Source organism: Herpailurus yagouaroundi, unplaced genomic scaffold (assembly GCF_014898765.1).
Source record: "Herpailurus yagouaroundi ecotype Mexico unplaced genomic scaffold, PumYag 184, whole genome shotgun sequence".
Classification (NCBI taxonomy): Eukaryota; Metazoa; Chordata; class Mammalia; order Carnivora; family Felidae; genus Herpailurus; species Herpailurus yagouaroundi.
The window spans coordinates 30,479,581-30,499,597 of NW_024412415.1; the positions used below are offsets into that span (position 1 = coordinate 30,479,581).

At 38.4% G+C, this 20,017-nt stretch overlaps 1 protein-coding gene across 4 annotated transcripts in view; it reads right to left on the bottom strand.

Moving 5' to 3' along the window:
* DPP8 (dipeptidyl peptidase 8) overlaps positions 1-20,017 on the bottom strand; it is a 69,932-nt gene that overhangs the window by 4,827 nt on the left and 45,088 nt on the right. For 3 of the 4 annotated variants that reach the window (XM_040493001.1, XM_040493003.1, XM_040493002.1), the window contains 8 exons: positions 17,940-18,019; positions 14,850-15,002; positions 14,470-14,605; positions 12,846-12,991; positions 6,684-6,830; positions 5,214-5,366; positions 3,796-3,938; positions 3,017-3,128 (listed from right to left, as the gene is read on the bottom strand). In XM_040493001.1, coding sequence (XP_040348935.1) covers positions 3,017-3,128; positions 3,796-3,938; positions 5,214-5,366; positions 6,684-6,830; positions 12,846-12,991; positions 14,470-14,605; positions 14,850-15,002; positions 17,940-18,019 — 1,070 coding nt within the window. Of the gene's footprint in view, positions 1-3,016; positions 3,129-3,795; positions 3,939-5,213; positions 5,367-6,010; positions 6,168-6,683; positions 6,831-12,845; positions 12,992-14,469; positions 14,606-14,849; positions 15,003-17,939; positions 18,020-20,017 lie in introns of those variants that run through there. The other variant, XM_040493004.1, reaches the window with a different exon arrangement.

A 20,017-nucleotide genomic window follows, 5' to 3' on the forward strand; every position in this document is an offset into this window, starting at 1 on the left:
ACACACACACACACACACACACACACACACACACACACACACACACAACCTCTCTATAGATCAGTGGTTCTCCAAGTGTGATCTACAGACTTCTGGGGTCCTCAGAAACCCTTTCCGGGGATACATAAGGTCAAAACCACTTTCAGAACAATTTACCTTTATTCATTGTGTTGGCATTTGCACCGATAATGCAAAAGCAATGATGGGTAAAAAGTGTCAGTGCCTTAGTATGAATCAAGGCAGTGACAATAAATTGTACCACACTTGTAGTAAAAACAAAAATGCCAATTTCACTTAGGTAGCAGTAAAAATTAGAATTTTATGAAACTGCAACCCTTGAATAGTTGTCTTTTTAAATATTCTGTGGTGATAAAGCGAAAAGAGTGCAGAAAGCAAGTCTGCTCCAGGACGTCTCAAGGAGAAGCACCACAGGCCCAGCTGCAGGCCGAGATGCTGCTTCGTAAATGGAGCTCCATTTTCAGTTTGGAAAAATGACTGACAACCATGGTGACTCAGACCAGGGTGTCTGGCAAACACCTGCTCAAAAATGAATGAAGTGAGCTGGTCACCTCAAGGACAACACTGCTACCAATGATAAACTTTGAGCTTTTGAGTGGAAATCAGAATTTCGGAAAACTTGTGGAGCGCTTGGGTGGCTCAGTCAGCTAAGCGTCCGACCTCAGCTCAGGTCACGATCTCGCAGTTCGTGGGTTCAAGCCCCGCGTCGGGCTCTGTGCTGACAGCTCAGAGCCTGGAGCCCGTTTCAGATTCTGTGTCTCCCTCTCTCGCTGCCCCTCCCCTGCTCATGCTGTGTCTCTCTCTGTCTCAAAAATAAACATTAAAAAAAAAAAAAAAAAAAAAAAGAATTTTGGAGAACTTGTATCATGAGCCTCCCCCAAACTTACAAACATTTCTGGTGAGATCAGAGGTAATATTAATATATGTGACCTTAAAAATATTCTATAATGAAAGGAGTCAACATTTAGAAGACTGACGTCACACAGTGAACCAGTATTTTCCAGATGCCCAATGCATGTACAAGAGATCCATTTCAAATATAAGATCCAACAAATTTTAACGTAACAGAGTATGAAACATTTATAGATATGGCTTCAGATTCCCCACTAAAACTAACCTTTAAGAAACTAAGATTTGTCCAGTTTTGGTGTAGTATCAAAGAAGAATATCCACAATTATCCGAAAAGGCTAAAATATTCCTCCCCTTTCTTAACTACATATTTTGGGAGGCTGTAGTTTCTTCACACAGTAGTCCCCCCCTTATCTTCAGGGGGCACATTCCAAGACCAACTCTGGATTCCTGAAACTGCAGGTAGTACCAAACCCTGTATGTACTGTTCCCCCCCATCTATACATACATATGATAAAGTTTAATTTATAAGTTGGGCACAGTGAGAGATAAACAATAGCTAATAATGAAACAATCATAACAACATACTGTAATAAAAGTTATGTGAATGTGGGCTCGCTCTCAAAGTATCTTGCACTACGCTCAGTCTTCTTCTTATAATGCGAGATGATAAATGTTTATGTGATGAGATGAAGTGAGGTGAATGATGCAGGCATTGTGATAGAGCGTTAGGCCGCTATTGACCTTCTGACGCTATGTCAGATCAAGAGGATCGTCTGCTTCTGGATTGATCGCAGCTGACTGCGGGTTAGCTGAAGCCTTATAGAGTAAAACTGCACATAGTGGGAAACTACTCTCTACTTTAGCCAAAACAACAATTCCCAACAGGTTGCATGTGCTGCATATGAGCAGATAGGAGAATCTGGGTCTTTCGTAAGCCAGACATTAAAGGGATTTTACAAAAATGTAAAAACAATGCTACTTTTCTAAGTAATTTTTTATCTGTTTTGGAAAATAGTTTTTCTCTCCCACAAAAACTGTGATTTGTGTTAACATACAATAGTTTATTATTGTTATTTAAAAATATATTTAAAATTTTTTTTAGTTTTGGGGCTGCCTGCCTCAGTTGGAAAAGCATGAGGCTCTTGATCTTGGGGTCATGAATTCAAGCCCCATGTTGGATGCAGACAGAGATTACTTAAGTAAACAAGTAAATTTTAAAAAAACAGAATCTTTCTTAGTTTTAATATCTTACATGAAAATGGTGTCAGATACAACCCACATAAATGAAAGTTCTTTGGTATGTAAAGGGATCCTGAGACCAAAATGCTTGAAAACTGCTGCTATAGACCAAATACCTCGCAGTTTACTTACATAAATGTCAACTGAGACATAAAAATGGACAAAGTAGGGGCACCTGCATGGCTCAGTTGGTTAAGCATCTGACTTTGGCTCCGGTCATGATCTCACGGTTCAGGGGTTCAAGCCCCACCTAGGGCGCCGTACTGACCGCTCAGAGCCTGGAGCCTGCTTCCGAGTCTGTGTCTCCCTCTCTCCGTGCCCCTCCCCAACTCGTGCTCTGTCTCTGTCTCTCAAAAATAATAAACATTAAAAAAAATTCTTTTTTAAAAAGGGAAAAGCAATATTTTTCATTTCTTAGGAGCACATAATCTGTGAAAGAAGTACAAAGGAGGAAGAAAGAAGGAACAAGTTTTAAAACCCCCTTTTTTTGAGTAAGGAGCAACAGAGGTGGTTACTTTGCTGCTTTCTGTTCCAATGTCAATATAATATAAAATTAAAAGATCTTTAAAAACCAATGATATCAAGTAGCACTTCCTCACTCTTCCAAGGGGAAGAAGAAAAGCAAAGGACACTGAATGGACTCCTGTCATCTTTTCCATGATTACAAACTGAAAGCAGATACAGATACACCAGTCATATAATCTAATAGGCCAGTTTTTAGTCCAACTTCCACAGAATCTTAATTTTTATGCAACTAGAGGCACTGCTATCTATGTCTATGACTTTAGATCTCTTAAGCAGAGAGAGGCCACAGCTGAAAATTTAGCCTTACTCCATAGTTTATTATATTTCAAAGTAATCAATCACTAATCACTACTTAATTCCATCAGAAGATGAAGAACTCACCTGTAAATCATAGGGCTTTCCAGCCCTCACTAAAAAACTCAGTAATATACTGGTGTGTGCAAAATGGACATTCTCATCCAAGAACCCATGTAAAAGTAGTAAACGATTTGGTCTGGAGAAATGGAAATATCAGAGGATTAGGCAAAATAGAGTATTTGGGAAAACCACTTACCTCCTTTAATCACAATTACCTATTAGTAAATAATATAGTTATGTAATATATACAACTATATACAGTTATATAACATAATTATATGGAAACATATAACTGTATAATAATATAATCAGTGTTAATAAAGTTAACTTCTACTATAAATGTTAAAATAAGAATTCAACATTTTCAATAAATTTATAATATATTAACCAGATATTACATGTAACGAAAGATTAAAAAAATTTTAAATATCATGTGTTCAATTTCTTATGAAGATATTAGCATATATCAATATAATAATTACAGCCTGTCCATAGGGAAAGAAAAATCATAAACATTATCCATAGAATATATTTAAGCAGAAACAGGGTATTTTCCACCTTGAAACAGTTACGTACTTATTAAACTTCTTTCAGCACCCTCATTGCTTCAAATATAACTTATCAAAAAACCAAAGTGTATGAACTGGCCTGTAACTCAGCTCTGAGAAATAGCTATGCCACTCCAGTATTCTTTAGAATATTAGTCTTGGTTTTGCAGTATTTGTAGTTTTCATTATCATTAAAGACAAATTTTAACACTACAGTTTTAAATTTGTAATCTTAACTTTAAAGCTTGAACTTACTCAGAGGGAAACTTTTCTGCTTGCATGGCCACAGATCCTAAGTAATAGCCCTGTTCATTCTGGTCAGGGTGGCCCATGTAACGTTCCGTGTAGCCTGTATCATAGAAGATCCACAGAGTGACTGGGGCCCCAGCAATAGCAACCTACATAAGACAACAATGACAATCAAGTGGTTCCAGAAAAGAATGGCTAGCAATGAGAAAGTTTAACTACAAATTTAAAGGCTAAAATTATCCTTAGGCTTTTGCCCCACATGCCCAACTGGGGCATACATTTCTGAGTTAGGCAACTCAGAAAATCAAAGTGGAGTGCCAAGGTCAAGAATTTGATACTTTGTGAGTCAGTTAGCTTCATGTTCCACAGGCATGCCACATACCAAACCCCTAACCTGCGCTAGTTGAAATATATACACGGGACACTTTGTTGAAAGGGGAGACTGAACTAGAACATATGAATGCCTCAGTGTAAACTCATTCCTGCTACTGGGGAAAAAAAAGTGTGACAAGTGTCAGCTTTTATATCAAAAAAGCAGTCATTTCTTTCTTTTTTTTTTTTTTTCAGCCTCTACTGGGAGTACAGAATTTTTAACAAAAATTATGAATGAAATATATTTAAGCACTAAATACTTCCCTCATTTTAAGGTCCCCACAAACAGTTTTACATTTAAATATTCTAATTATTTTGACAGCTGCAAGCCTGGGAAAATTATGACAGTTTTCAGAGTTCATTTTGTGGTTATTATAAAGCTTATGTGAATATACATGCAAGAACAAAAACTCTATTATTTTAATTCTTAAAAATTATTTTCACTGTAAGATAAAATCATGTTATTCAAATATTAAGAAAGAAAAACACTTCACAATTGCCATTCTCTTAACAACTTTTAGCATCTTTATTTCCTTCTGGCATATTTTTCAAAGAAGTTGTTTATAAAATTGTAACCAACATTTACATATTTAATACAGTAGTCATTCAATAAAGATTTATTTAGGACCTACTATGTGCCAAGCATTATGCTTGGCTACTGAGGATAGATACAGTGATGTGCACACAATCCCAGCCCTAAGAGCTTTCAGTCCAGTAATTAAATAAGTAATTACAATCCACATTGTGTTTTACTAATCATGGCTATCTCCCATAATCTCTGCATGTCTATAAATAGCCAATAACTGGTTATCAAGTTGACATGTGTTTTTTGTTCTAGATACAGACATAGACAAGTAAACATATATTTCACATGGCTATCACAAGTTGACAAGATCATCTATTATCTCGCATGACTGCAGATACACAAACTCTAACATTCCATAATATTGCCAACCCTGTAAGCCTTCAAAAAATAGGCATTTTCTCAGATCCTCAATTTATAGAAAATTCTACCCTTACTACAAAAAGAAGTACAATAGGAAGTCACATACCCTAAAGATATCCGACCTCTGCATTAATGCCATCAGGGAGAGGTATCCTCCATAGGACCAGCCATGGATGCCCACACGATCTAAGTCAATGAAATCATATTGAGAAGCTAGATATTGGAGTCCTTCCACCTGATCGTCAATTTCTATTTGACCCTGTCAAAAAAGGGAGAACATTTCACTCATTCTGATGAATAGAAGTCTCCTTGTAAGAGTGTTTTTAAAACTGATAAATGGGTTTTACTAAAAAATACCTGTAGTTTTTAAAGAATTCATTATCAATTGACATTCTGTTGGCCAAAAAAAATTTTTTTAACTCTATTTAGAGAGAGGGGCCTATAGCTTCCATTGCTAGCCAGTCCAGAGTTTTGTAACCCCTTAGTCATAAAGTTCTTTCCTACTAAGACCCAAACCGTTCCTGGTATATGGGTATCTCCCCTTTCCATTTGTTCTGTTGTCTGCTAAGAGGTCAGCATCTTCCTTGTAACAAGCCTTCCTATACCCAAAGACAAAAAATTAGCCCCCTTAAGTGGTTGACTAATTTTACTTCTTTTTAAAACTTAATGCACTAAAGCAGAAGGAATCACTCTCGAGGTCTTTCCTCCTATTTCCCCGTTATCGATTTCTAGGAATTGAACATACACTATTTCTTTAAAGTCCTATTAAGTCCTAATTCCTACCACCACCACCCTGTCTGTATTACTAGGCCTGCCAGTGCACACAATCTCACTTCACTGAGCCAAAAACAAAAATAAAAACAAAAAAACTTACATGAGAATACAACATAAGGTCAAAGAACTGGCTGTGGGAGAAAATCCCATGTCTTACTCAGCATGTCCAATACACTGGCAAACACAGTAACTGCCTTACTGTGTAAAAGGAACATCGGATTCTCATCATTTCCCAAAGCAGCAGAAAGGACATGGGGCATCTCTAAAAGGTAGCATTTAAAGCTTCCTGTAGAGAGAAAGAGGCTTGTCACAAGGAAGGCACTAATCAGTTGATTTCTCTCTTCACAGAGGACAGAACAAATCTCAATTATTCCTCTCAATAGGGGACAGGATGCTGAAAACTAAATGGTGCTGCCTTCTGGCTAAGCTGGACATACCAAATAGAAAGAGAAGGTACTTCTGTGTAAAAGTGGTTCTATCTCAGCTCCCCGAAGTTACATACAGGTGGATGTGAACTAGCCTAGTGAATATCAAGTTGCATCATCCCTCCCACCCCTGAACACTCTCGCTCTCCCTCCCTCTCTCTGTCTCTCTGTCTCTCTGTCTCTCTCTCTCTCTCTCTCACACACACACACACACACACACACACTCTCTCTCTCTCTCTCTCTCTCCATCTCTTATGGCCCCTTCCCCCAACTCTCTCTCTCTCTCTCTCTCTCTCTCTCTCTGGGACTTCACACCAAACAATGAACCAAAAAATAGAAATGTCTTAAAAAAGAAAAATGTTTGTATGCTCACACACCATTTTATATTTAAAGGCGCCTTCAAATTTAAGCCCTCGGTGACAGGATCCCCTGTTGTCTATCACTACAACCACATAACCCAGAGAGGCTAGGGTATTCAAGCGGAAATACTTGACTCCTTTAAATCGATTATTCACCAACTGCACCTGAGGAAGAAATACAATTTCAGTGAAATTTATTATATGGTAATATAAAAAAAGCATTAAGTGACAGGATGCTGTGAAAAGTAGAAAGCTTGAATTTTTTGTATAATTTTGCTTTTAGAATGAAATTTTATTTTCTTGTGGCAAGAACACTTATCACAAGGTGTGCCCTCTTAACAAAATTTTAAATGTACAATACAGCATCATTAATTGTAGGACAGTAGGATACAAATCTCTAGAACTTATTAGTCTTGCATACTTGAGACTTTATGCTCGCTGATTAGTAACTCCCCATTTCCCCCCTCCCTGACTTGTTTTTAAATTAACTTGATATTCATTACATACAAGACAAGAGATTTAACCTATCCCATAAAAAAGTTGATAAAATCATTACCACTACCCTAAAGAACTATGCCATTCAGATGACAGAGACAAGGATCATTTTTTCCTCCCTATCTATCTCTTCTGGGATTGTCCCTGACTAGCAGGGGAAAAACTCAGTATTTTAAGGAAACACTGTGACCAGCTCAGCTTCCTTTCTCCTGTGACACAAATCAGTGCAAAAGGTAGGATAATTCTTAGATCGCTTTATCACCCTAGAATCTATACCTCAAAATGACTGAGAAATTAAATGTAGTTTAGTGCCTCAACAGAAATAAACTAGTGAAAAGAGGACTTTAATTAGAGGAAAGAAGCTGAGAGAAGTTCAGCGTTTGGTGGACATTAAGACCACACATTAAACTACGACAAAAACGGTTCTGGCAAAAATGAAAGAAGTTTTTTTCTGGCTGAAACCAATGGGAAAACCAAGTCAGCCACAAGTTAAAAAATAATCAACACATCTTCACACAATAACTATATACTGAGCATTTACTGGGCTGGACTGGTGTGCGTGTGCTGTGTGTCTAGAGAATCTTCTCGTTTTGAACTTCTGCATATTCAGTGCCACTGTAACCACTGTAACAACGGCCAAACTGGTCTTCCTGTTTCTACTCTTGCTCTCCTACAGTCCACTCACTTGGTAGCAGAGGGATGATTTTTAAATGTAAATTTGGTAAGACTTTATAGCTTAGCTCCCTGAAACCGTAAAGAGCTTAGATCTTATTCTAAGGTCCTTACCATTGCCTTTGAAATGTTATATTATCTGACCTTTGGCTATTTCTCTGACCTCATCTCATACCAAATCCCTACTTACTAGACTCTAACCCTATTATCAACCATATCAAGTTGACTCTAATCCCCAGGACCTTGACATTTACTGTTCCCTCTGTCTGGAATACTCTTCCTTCAGATCTTTAACACGGTCATTCCTTCTCATCTTATGTACCCTCAGAGACAGTCTCTGAACTTCCTATCAGAACTTCCATTTTAGTCACTTTGCCATCGTCTTTCCCAACAATTACTATTTAAAAAAATTTTTTTTAATTTGTTTTATTTTAATTACTTATTTTAGAGAGGGAGAGGGTGTGACTGGCAGAGAGGGGCAGATGGGGAGTGGGAGGGAGGGAGGGAGGGAAGGAAGAGAAGAGAAGAGAAGAGAAAAGAGAGAAGAGAGAGAGAATATCTCAAGCAGGCTCCATGCTCAGCACAGAGCCCAAAGTGGGGCTTGATCCTACAACCCTTTGATCATGACCTGAGATGAAATCAAGAGTCGGACGCTCAAGCGACTGAGCCACCCTCCAAAGAGCACTTCCATTATATGAAGTTATATACTTTATATGTCTACTCATTTATTATTTTCCTTATTTAGCTCCATGAGGGTGGGACCTTAGTCAGACTTGTTCGCTATGGTATCCTCGCTGTCTAAAATAGTACCTGGGACACACTAGGAACTTCAATAACTATTTGCTGAATGAATGAATAAAAAATACAGACAGGAGAATGATGTTTTCCCTTTCTTTAAAAAAAAATATTTTTTAAAAACTTGAATTCCAGTATAGTTAATGATGTTTTTCCTTTCTATCTTGGGAGAAGGGGCAAAAAGGAAGGGAGTGGAAAAAAGTACTAGACATAAAACACAAAATAACTATGTAAAGAAAACTACTTCAGTTCACTTCTTTGCCTGTTGTCATGCAAAAAAAATGGCCTCATTGCCTGATATGAATTTCCCTTGAGAGGCAGTGTTTCTGCCTTTGTAGCCAGAGGCCTGCTACTTCTGGAAGAAGGAACTTAAACGTAATGACCTGTGGCACTGAGGATTCAAAGTTCTTCTTCAGTATCCACTCTTCAAAACCTGTGTCCTGCTATCACTTAGGTCGCTCTGTTGTGCACTTCTATTTACAGAATGTAGCACATAGGAAACATCACAAGGATTTGGTAAATGAACATTTAAAACATATAGCTGTTATCAATGAAGAGTTTAAAGAACTAAGCCTGGATGACTTTAACTGGAAATATTTGTTGCTTTTCTTGGATTTCACTTTTGTCCAACTACAGACATTGTTGCATGTAGTGACAAAGTACTCCACTTCATGTTACAAATTGCGATACTGTTGCCAATCAACAGATTCCCACTTTGCACTGAATATACTCGGAGAAAGAACACAGTTTGGATTGCTTACAAGATTTAATCAAAGTTCACAAGGCTTTCTGTGCTATTAAAAAAGATGTGGCCTTGGGGTGCCTGGGTGGCTTAGTTGGTTAAGTGCCCAACTCTTGGTTTCGGCACAGGTCTTGATCTCAGTTTTGTGAGTTTGAGCCCCATGTTAGGCTCTATGCTGGCAGTGCTGGGCCTGCTTGGGCTTCTGCCTCTCTCCCTCTCTCTCTGCCCGCCCCCCCCCCCAACTTGTGCTGTCTCTGTCTTTCTCAAAATAAATAAGTAAACTTAGAAATAATAATTAAAAAAAGATCTGCTCTTGTGTTAAGGAATATCTTCATAATTAACCCAAATGGAGTCAACAAGAGGATGGATAATCCCAGTGCGTTGAAGGGCCAGAGGCATTCTATCATGCGAAGTCTCTTGGGGAAATCTTGCAAACTGAACAGAGTATTCTGAGAAGAAACTGTTTCTGTAAGTGTAAGTATAGTTGTACTCATAAAGTACTCTAAACAATTAAACAATTTTATTTTAACTGCATTGGCTAAGATTTTTTATTATGGTAAAATTTACCATTTTGACCATTTGAAGTGTACAATTTAATGGCATTAAGTATTCACCCTGCTGTGCAACCATCACCACTATCCATTTCCAGAACCTTTTCATCACCTCAAAGAGAAAGTCCGTATCTTATTCGATAACTTCCTATCCCTTCCCCAGTTCCTGGCAACCTCTATCTACTTTCTGTCTCCATGAATTTGCTTCTTCTAGGTACCTCATACAAGTGGAGTAATACAATATTTGTCCTTTTGTGTCTGGCTTATTTCACTTAGCATAATGTCCTCAAGGTTCACCCATGCTGTACCATGTGTTAGAATCTCCTCCTTTTTAAGGCTGCACAATGTTCCATTATATACCACGTTTTGTTTACCCATTCATATGTCAAAGGACACTTGGGGCGCTTCAGCTTTTGGCTATTGGGAATAATGCTGCAATGAATGTTGGTGTGCAAGTATCTGTCCAAGTCTCTGCTTTCAATTCTTCTGGGTATACACCCAGAAATGGAATTGCTGCATCAGACTTAACATTATGTTTAAAGAACTGCCATATTATTTGCCACAGCAGCTGCACCACTTTACATTCCCATCAGCAATGCATGAGTTCCAATTTCTCCACGTCCTCAGCAACATTTGTTATTTTCCTTTTTTCTTTCTTTTTTTTCATAATAACTATCCTAATGAGTGTGAAGTAGTATTTCATTGTGATTTGGATTTTCATTTCCCTAATGACTAGTGGTGCTGAATATCCTTCTATGTGGGTTAGACTTTTTAAACATAATTGGGGGGCGCCTGGGGCGCAGTCGGTTGGGCGTCCGACTTCAGCCAGGTCACGATCTCGCGGTCCGTGAGTTCGAGCCCCGCGTCGGGCTCTGGGCTGATGGCTCAGAGCCTGGAGCCTGTTTCCAATTCTGTGTCTCCCTCTCTCTCTGCCCCTCCCCTGTTCATGCTCTGTCTCTCTCTGTCCCAAAAAATAAATAAATGTTGAAAAAAAAAATTTAAACATAATTGGTAATGAGGAATAATATAAGGATTCCTTTTGTCTTAAAAATCTACACAAGCAGTTAGTTTTTATAGTGTGTTTGTCACATACCTCATATATCACTTCTTCACTGGAAAGGAGAAACATCCTTCTTACTCAGCCTTAATATCAAAATAACGTAACAAAAACATGTAAAGCTTCTGAGAGTATCCTGTAATTTCTCTCTTGAATTTCTTTGTTTTAAGCCTTTTTTTAAAGTTTACAAAGATTCAGCTTTAAGTTTTTAATGGAAGGCTAATTTAAATGTTTATGATTTATGTGTAGATGAGTATAATACAAATGTGAATCATGTTTGAAAAAAATCTTAACGATGGCAAAGTGATTTAACTTGATATATGATCGTCATTGCTGAGATTTTGTGGCTTATATAGTTATTTTGCTTTTATTTTTTGGATGTCCTTTTCTTTCTTTTCTTTCTCTCTCTCTCTCTTTCTTCCTTCCCCTTCCTCCCTCTCTCTTCCTTTCTCTCTCTCTCCCTCCCTCTTTCTTTCTCTTTCTTTCTTTCTCTCTCTCTCTCTCTCTCTCTTTCTCTCTCTCTGTCTCTGTCTCTGTCTCTCTCTCTGTCTCTGTCTCTGTCTCTCTCTCTCTCTCTTTCTTTCTTTAGCTCTGGGGAGCTTGGGCAGCTCAGCTGGTTAAGTGCAGCTGGTTAAGTGTCCAACTCTTGATTTTGGCTCAGGTCATGATATTATGGTTTGTGAGTTTGAGCCCCATGTTGGGCCCCACAGTGACAGTGTGGAGTCCACTTGGGATTCTCTCTTTCTCCTTCTTTCTCTGCCCCTCCCGGGCTCTCTTTCTCTCAAAACAAATAAACTTAAAAAAAAATAATAAAGCTCTACACCCAATGTGGGGCTTGAACTCAAGACCCTGAGATCAAGAGTCGCATGCTCTACCAACTGAGCCAGCCAGGCACTCCTATTTTTTGGATATCTTAGCATCTAAATACATTTCCTAATACTGGATAACTAGGTATAATTATAAAGGATATTTACTGAGTCAAGAGCTGCACTATAAAAACAGTGTAATTATATTCTAATTTCTTTAAGGGCCCAGTTTAAGATAGTCAATAGACATTTTTAAAAAGTGCCAATTAACCAATGCACCTACCCCAAATACTTTATTTACTCTAGTAGTCAACAGAATTTACTTAATATTTACATGCTAATATTTCATCCAGAAAAAGGAATATTACAGTGTAAACTCTTATAGTGTTGAATAGAAGTATAACAGTTGCCTTAACTAGATGATAAAAATATTCTAGTCTGCTTGAGAGATACAGACTTAGAATGGAGAGAGGTAACTCATTAGGCTACCAAGGCTTCTGCAAATATCTATTAAGATTCTTTTTACTTACCAAGACAGTTAACCATTTAATGTCATTTCCCAAACAAGATTCTTCTCTACATAAAAGACAACATATATACCTACTGACATGAATATTTCATTCTCCAATGACTGTTACAGTCCTACTGTAAACTAAGAAATTGACACTTATTTACACATTAGCCATGTAACAAAATCCAACTTCTAAACAGGAATTAGAACATAAGCCAGAGTCAATAACAGCAGAGGCCCAACAATGTTCACATCTTAACTTAAACAATTGACGAGACATTTAAAATACAAATCACCCCCCCCCCAAAAAATATGTGTGTACACACACACACACACACACACACGTATGCATATAAATATGCCCACCTGAGAGGTGGGTGGAGGGATGAGTGAAATAGGTGATATCAGGGGATTAAGGAGTGTACTTGTGATGAGGGCTGGGTGATGTGAATTGTTGATTCACTATCCTGTACACCTGAAACTAATATAACACTGTATGTTAACAATACTGGAGTCAAAATAAAAAAATTAAAATAAATAAACAGGCCCACCTGAGGACCACCATATATGAACAGCACAGTGGGGTACTTCTTTCCAGGTTGTAGATCATGAGGTTTGTACAGCATCCCATACAATGTAAATCCAGTAGTACTTTCAAAAGAAAAAATTTCTGGAGGGGTATAGTCAGGCAGAGGACCTATGAGGAGATAACAAAAATGAGTATGTAAAGGGAGTTCTTACGGGAACTCTAAAATCTGCGAGCAAGGAAAAGAAACCATAACCCACAACTCTACACACAAATAACTGACCATCTCCCTTTCAGGTGGTCAGCAAGAAATTAAGCAAAAACATTTATTTTTAAAAAAGAAAATCTACTGAACATATCACATTACCTATTTCAAAAGCAGATACAATGTATTCTGACTAGTCCATGGAGCCTAGGAGGTATTTAGATGCAGCACTATACAAATACTTAGTGCTTGGTTCAGTGTAACTTAATGATGGTTAAGCCATATATCTGATTAGAAATTGGAAGCACAAATTTAACTCAGTCAATTTAACTTGCTCATAGCAGGTGCTCAATAAACATCTGTTTCTGATCATTAGAGAATAAACCTAACCAGGACCCAGAAAAAAAGAAAGTCACAATCAGTCTTTGGTTTACCAAAGCTTTAGAGACCTACCCTAAGAGTGTATATTGGATGATGTTACAACCTAAGCAGAGATCGTCACCATATTACAAATCCTACTTGTGGACAACAGAACATACCCCGTGGTTTTGCATTAAGTTCTTAATCCCTTAGCACATATTCACGAGTGAAAATACTTAACAGGAAAAAGAACTTGGGGAGAAAGTAGACTAAAGATATGCGAAATTAGTCCTTTTTTTTAAGAAATCAAGCATTTAAAAAATAGATAATTCCGTGTTCTTCACTCTTACATAGAACAAGCGTTCTATCTTTTATTAAGATGGCCATTGCAAATGCTTTAAAAGAAAGCATTTCTGGGAAATCATCCAAACATGTGAACAAACAGTTTTCAAGCTGATATTGTGACTATTTTATTCTTATTTTCAAAAAGGCCTTCCAGGGGTGCCTGGGTGGTTCAGGCCGTTGAGCATCCATCCGACTTTGGCTCAGGTCACGATCTCATGGTTCATGAGTTTGAGCCCTGCATCGGGCTCTGTGCTGTCAGTGCAGAGCCTGCTTTGGATCCTCTTTCAACCCCCCCACCCCACCTCTCTCTGCTCCTCTCCCACTCATGCTCTCTCTCTCTCAAAAATAAACATTAAAACAACCAACCAAACAAACAAACAACAAAAAAAGGTCTTCCAGGGGGCACCTGGCTGGCTCAACTGGAAGAGTGTGCGACTTCTGATCTCAGGGTTGTGAGTTCGAGCCCTACATTGAGTGCAGATTACTGAACTTAAAACAAAACAAAACAAAACAAAACAAAACACAATCTTCAAAAAGGCCTTCCAGACCTGCTCCTGCCTGAGTGGGAGGTTAATGCATCTTATTTGGTGGTTGATAGAATAGGAAGGGTGGGATCAATCAGGAACTCAGCAGCTCAGGGATAAGTGGTGGTAAGAGATGAGAAATGTGGACATATGAGACAGGTTTAGTGCACTTATGTACTAATCCTACTTAAAATCAGGTTCAGGGAAATGAGTACCTGCTGAATCCAAAATGGTGGCCCAAAATTCCTTCGTTTTGCAAGTTGGATCATCTTCAGGACTTGATAGCTTGTAAAGGGACACACAGTGTGGATTCTTCTGGTTACTATACTTACTTATAAAGAAGTCACAATGCTAGAGAAAGGAGAAACAATTACTTTTTCCCTCATGGTGCCAGAGCAGGAGTATGGTTAAGAGTCTGATCATTTATGTCCATATATGATGCTAAAGTTAAAACCTGACTTTTTAAAGTTTTTCTTCAGAGAATCAGACTTCTGCAGGCCAATTTCACTGATTTTCACATTACTCAAATGGAGTGTTATATGAGCAGAGAGTTTTCCAATTGATAGGAAACCCTTTTCCAACAGGGACTTAATACCTGGCTGATGCAGCAAGAGTGGGAATAGCCACGGTCAGTCAGCCTTGTCACCTCTCCAGGATTTACATAACTGACCACATACAGGTGATGTTCTAAAGGAGAGTCCTTGGTGCCTTCAAAATACACCAGTTTCCTGACTTCATCAACCTGGATCTGCCAAAAAACAACAACAGAAAAACCAGTGCTAGCAGGACCTTGGCAAGGGCCAGTAATTCAACAAACAATTTCCAATCATTTGAGTCACCCTTTGACTTGCGCCTCTTAAAAAATTTTGCCACAAATGTTAATAAACCTGAGTTGGTTTTGCTTATGACTTATACCTAAGAATATATCTTTCCCGGAAAGAAAAAGGACACTTGAATTGCATGCTATTATTAGAATTTCCTATATGGTAAAAATGTGTGCTTTTCTTAAAATACAGGAGTTATTTCAATAAAACATACCTTATAGGGAAAAAAAATTCCTACATTGCAGGTTAGGCCAACCATTCATACGTACTTAAAAGACTCTAATTGTAGCATCCTGTATTTTTCTCAGTGCAGTATTAATTTAGGCAGTACTTTTTTGGCCTTTTGTACAAACTTGCAGAAGTATTTTATCTATTGGGTTGGGAAATAACTGAACTCAGTTTCAATACTGGTATAGTTTGTAAATAAATGTAGGTAAGATCTTTTTAAGTCTTTATTCAGAACTCAAAAAACTAAGTGCACTCACAGCTGAATTCACTTCATATTCTTCCCAAATTACAGTAAGTATTTAAATAAATGGCTTTTATTGTCTCTTTAAAAAAAATCTACCAGCCTACTCAGTGTTCAATGAAATTCAAATTTTTTAACACAGCAAAGAAAACATGGATACATTTACAAAAGCAAGTATTTTCAAATGCCACATTTTCTCCAGGAAGCTTCTTCATTATCAAACATATTTTAGCATACACAGGAACAGAAACACAGTTGAGATTAAGTAAGCCCATATGAGATATACAGAAAGGATACAAGTGATAGGAAATGCCAGAACAAACATTCATGAAGCTTCACAGGTATGCATTGATCTGTGCAAAAGGTTAGGACAGGTTCTGCTCTGGACCTAGCAGCTGGGGGTCAGGCCTTTCAAAACTGAAGAAATAACTGGTTAATTTCTCACCCCGGATTATAATGGTATTTTTCTTTGTTTCATGTAACTACCTTATTCAAGAAAAGTATCAGAATCACTTTGAGGGGACTGTTAAGCAGAGGGCTGGATCCCACCACCATTATTTCTTTTTTCTTTTCTTTTTTAAATGTTCACTTATTTTTGAGAGACAGAGAGAGAGAGAGAGAGAGAGAGAGAGAGAGAGCGCGCGGGGGAGGGGCAGAGAGAGAAGGAGACACAGAATCCAAAGCAGGATCCAGGCTCTGAGTTTCCAGCACGGAGCCCAACGCAGGGCCCAAACTCACGAACTGTGAGATCATGACCTGAGCTGAAGTCGGACACCCAACTGACTGGGCCACCCAGGCACCCCTCCCCCATTATTTCTGATTCAGGAGGTCTATGGTGGGCCTGAGAATTTACGTTTCTAAAATGTTGAGGCTGGGCAGTTGGTCCAAGGACCATACTTTGAGTACCACCTCAATAGTGAGTACATGGGCTTAAAAGTCTCGAAGCGTTAGCCAATTACTGCCATTAAATATCTTTGGGTGGGAGGGGCACCTGGGTGACTCAGTTGGTTAGGCATCCAACTTTGGCTCACGTCCTGATCTCACAGTTTGGGCCCTGCGCTGGGCTCTGTGCTGATAGCTCAGAGCCTGTAGCCTGCTTCAGATTCTGTGTCTCCATCTCCCTCTCTCTGCCCCTCCCTGGCTCATGCTCTGTCTCTCTCTCAGAAAGTGAATAAACATTAAAAAAATAATAATAAAAAAAAATCTTTGGGTGAGAACAAGGTCACTGGCAAAAGCAGAGAATGAAGAGGTACTAAAAAAATAAAGCAGGGATAGAGGGGAATACAGAAGGGTAAGAAAGAGAGACACAAACACATTACATAAGTAAGCATGACATAAAGAAGAAAATTGCTGCACATAATGGCAAGTAGCAGGAAGATGTTTAGGTTGCCCAAACGAGGTTCAGATTTACATAAATACAATTCTGGGGTTTCCTTAAGTATTATCCAACAATTACAAACCAGGAAGTTTACATCAGTGTAATTTTTTGTTATCAGAACTTCTTATCAGTGGAAATCAAGCTTTAACAGTTGCCTATGATATTCTAAAGTTTTTACCAACAGAACCAAATCTGAGATGTGGATCTTCACTTTTTCTCCTTCATCACATTGGGGACTATGAGTGACTTCTAGAGTAGCCAGTATACCAGTACACATAATCCTTCAATAAATCTCCAAATCAATTTGAGGGAATCATAAGCCTTCACTAAATCCTGGTAGCATGTATCAACTTAACTATGTATCACACCTATAAAGGATGAAGTTCTTAGAGAGCTCATGAAACGGACCACCTAACTGAAAGTTGAAACAAACACAAAATACTGTGAAAGGCAAAAGAATGAGAATTCACCGAAATGCTACAGAAAACCGCACGCTGAGAGGAAACAGAGGGTGGATTTTCCCCCTTTTCCCTGTCGGTCTACACTCTGTACACAGGTCCATCACTCTTGGCAGGTGGTGGATAAAATTTCACATTTGTGAGATAAACAGGTAAGTAAAAGAGAATCACTACCTCCGAAGTAATAAATGCAATTTTTAATGTAGAAATGACATGAGCAGTCTATAAGAGACACAAACATAATTTTCAAACAATATCCCAACTCACTTTTGCAGACTCAGAGAGTATGGCCCAGCCCCTTCCTTGTTAAGTAGCAACATTATATTTGAAAACACTGACCTTAAGTAACCAGTACACATCTGATACCAGAGCTATAAAATGGGGGAGATTTAGAACTTAACCGAAGATTTTTCCCTTCTAACAACTTGAGTCCTTTAAGTCCCTAATTTAATAGTTTCAAAACATCGGGGTCATATGAAGTTGCACTACTGCTTTTCAGTACCGCATAAACACAGCAGATGTTGACCAAACATATCAGTAGAATAAGAGAACATACATTAGATCCATGCCGGCCAAGAACTTCCCATTCACCACTGGTAATTGCTATTTCCTCTTTGACAGGACACTTGAAATCACCTAAAGATAAACATAATTACAATTCAGCACTCTATCAGACTATAAGCAAATGACTTACAGAATAAAGAACACTATTCTAAAACTCTTCTTTCCAAAAACGTACATTAAAAAATTCACGTTATGTCTGGGGTAATAAAATGTTTTGAAACTCAACAGAGGTGGTGAATGCACAACACTGAATGTACTGTTCATTTTCCTTTACTTCTTAATATTTTAATTTTAATTTAAAAAAAAAAATTTTTTTTTCAACGTTTGTTTATTTTTGGGACAGAGAGAGACAGAGCATGAACAGGGGAGGGGCAGAGAGAGAGGGAGACACAGAATCGGAAACAGGCTCCAGGCTCTGAGCCATCAGCCCAGAGCCCGACGCGGGGCTCGAACTCACGGACCGCGAGATCGTGACCTGGCTGAAGTCGGACGCTTAACCGACTGCGCCATCCAGGCGCCCCTTAATTTTTATTTTTAAAGTAATCTCTAAGGGTGCCTGGGTGGCTCAGTGATTAAGCATCTGACTTTGGCTCAGGTCATGGTCTCACAGTTTGTGGGTTCAAGCCCTAGCGTTGGACTCTGCACTGACAGCTCAGAGCTTGGAGCCTGCTTTGGGTCCTCTGTCTCCCTCTCTCTCTGCCCCTCCACCGCTTGCACTCTCTCAAAATAAATAAATAAACATTAAAAATAAATAAATACATACATACCTACATACATGCATACATACATACATGTAATCTCTACACCCAACCTGGGGCTTGAACTCACAACTCTGATATCAAGTGTCACATGCTCTACTGACTGAGCCAGCCAGGTCCTCCACCATTGTTTAATTTAAAATGTTTGTTTAAAATGTTTATTTTAAAATGGCTAGTTCAGGGGTGCCTGGGTAGCTCAGGTAATTAAGTGTCCACCTCTTGATTTGGCTCAGGTCAGGAGCTCAGCGTTCACGAGTTCAGGCCCTGTATCGGGCTCTGCGCTGATAGAGTGGAGCCTGCTTGGGATCTTGGTTTCCTTCTCTCTCTCTGTTCCCTACCCCCACCAAGTTGTGCACTCACTTGCTCTCTCAAAATAAATAAACTTATAAACCTTAAGATAAAATTAAAAAAAAAAAGGCTAGTTTAATGTTATATGAACTTCACCTTAAAGTTTATCTATTTATTTTCAGAGAGAGAGAGTGAGAGAATCTCAAGCAGGCTCCATGCTGTCAGCACAGCACCTGACGTGGGGCCAGAACTCACGAACCGTAAGATCCTGACCTTCGCTGAAATCAAGAGCCAGACACTCAACTGATTGAGCCACCAGGCGCCCCTCACCTTAATTTAAAAAAAAATCTACAGTTAAAAAAACCCCATTACAAGGCTTCACAATACTCTGCAATAATAGTGGAAGGATCCATGTAAATCAAATGAAAACAACAAAATAGATTCTGATTACAAAGCCAGAAAAGAATTCAAAAGGATTTGTATTCCTAGACCTTTGATCAGACAAGGAAGTCTAATGGGTTAACAAGGCATTTCTTCTAGAAATGCAACAAAATACTTAAAAAGCCACAGAAGAAAATTTTTAATAGAATTGTTCTTCATCTGCCAAAAAGTAAACTAGGTATAAACACAGTAAATGCCAACATGCCCCATTGTCTTTACAAGATTCTGTCTGGATAGAGAAGACTCTCTCAGTGGCCTAAGGAGGAGGTTCAAAAATGGAAAACCATTCCTGTTTGCCTAGCAGCACTATGGGGAGAGACAGCTGGGGTCAGGATGAGAAGGTGAGATAGTACAGGGTCTTAACTAGGGTCCTACTAAAGTTAAAAAAGTTGATTTATTTTTTCTTTAGATGCAAAAATTCAACTTAGTACTTTAAACTTTATGACCAGAAAATAAATAGTACTTAACATATATATAACAAATACTAATTATTTCACATTATAGCCACTTTAGAAAGAGGAGGGAGGAGGAAAATAAAAAGGGTATCAAGAAACAGGAAGACATGGAGCAAGAAAAACTAAGA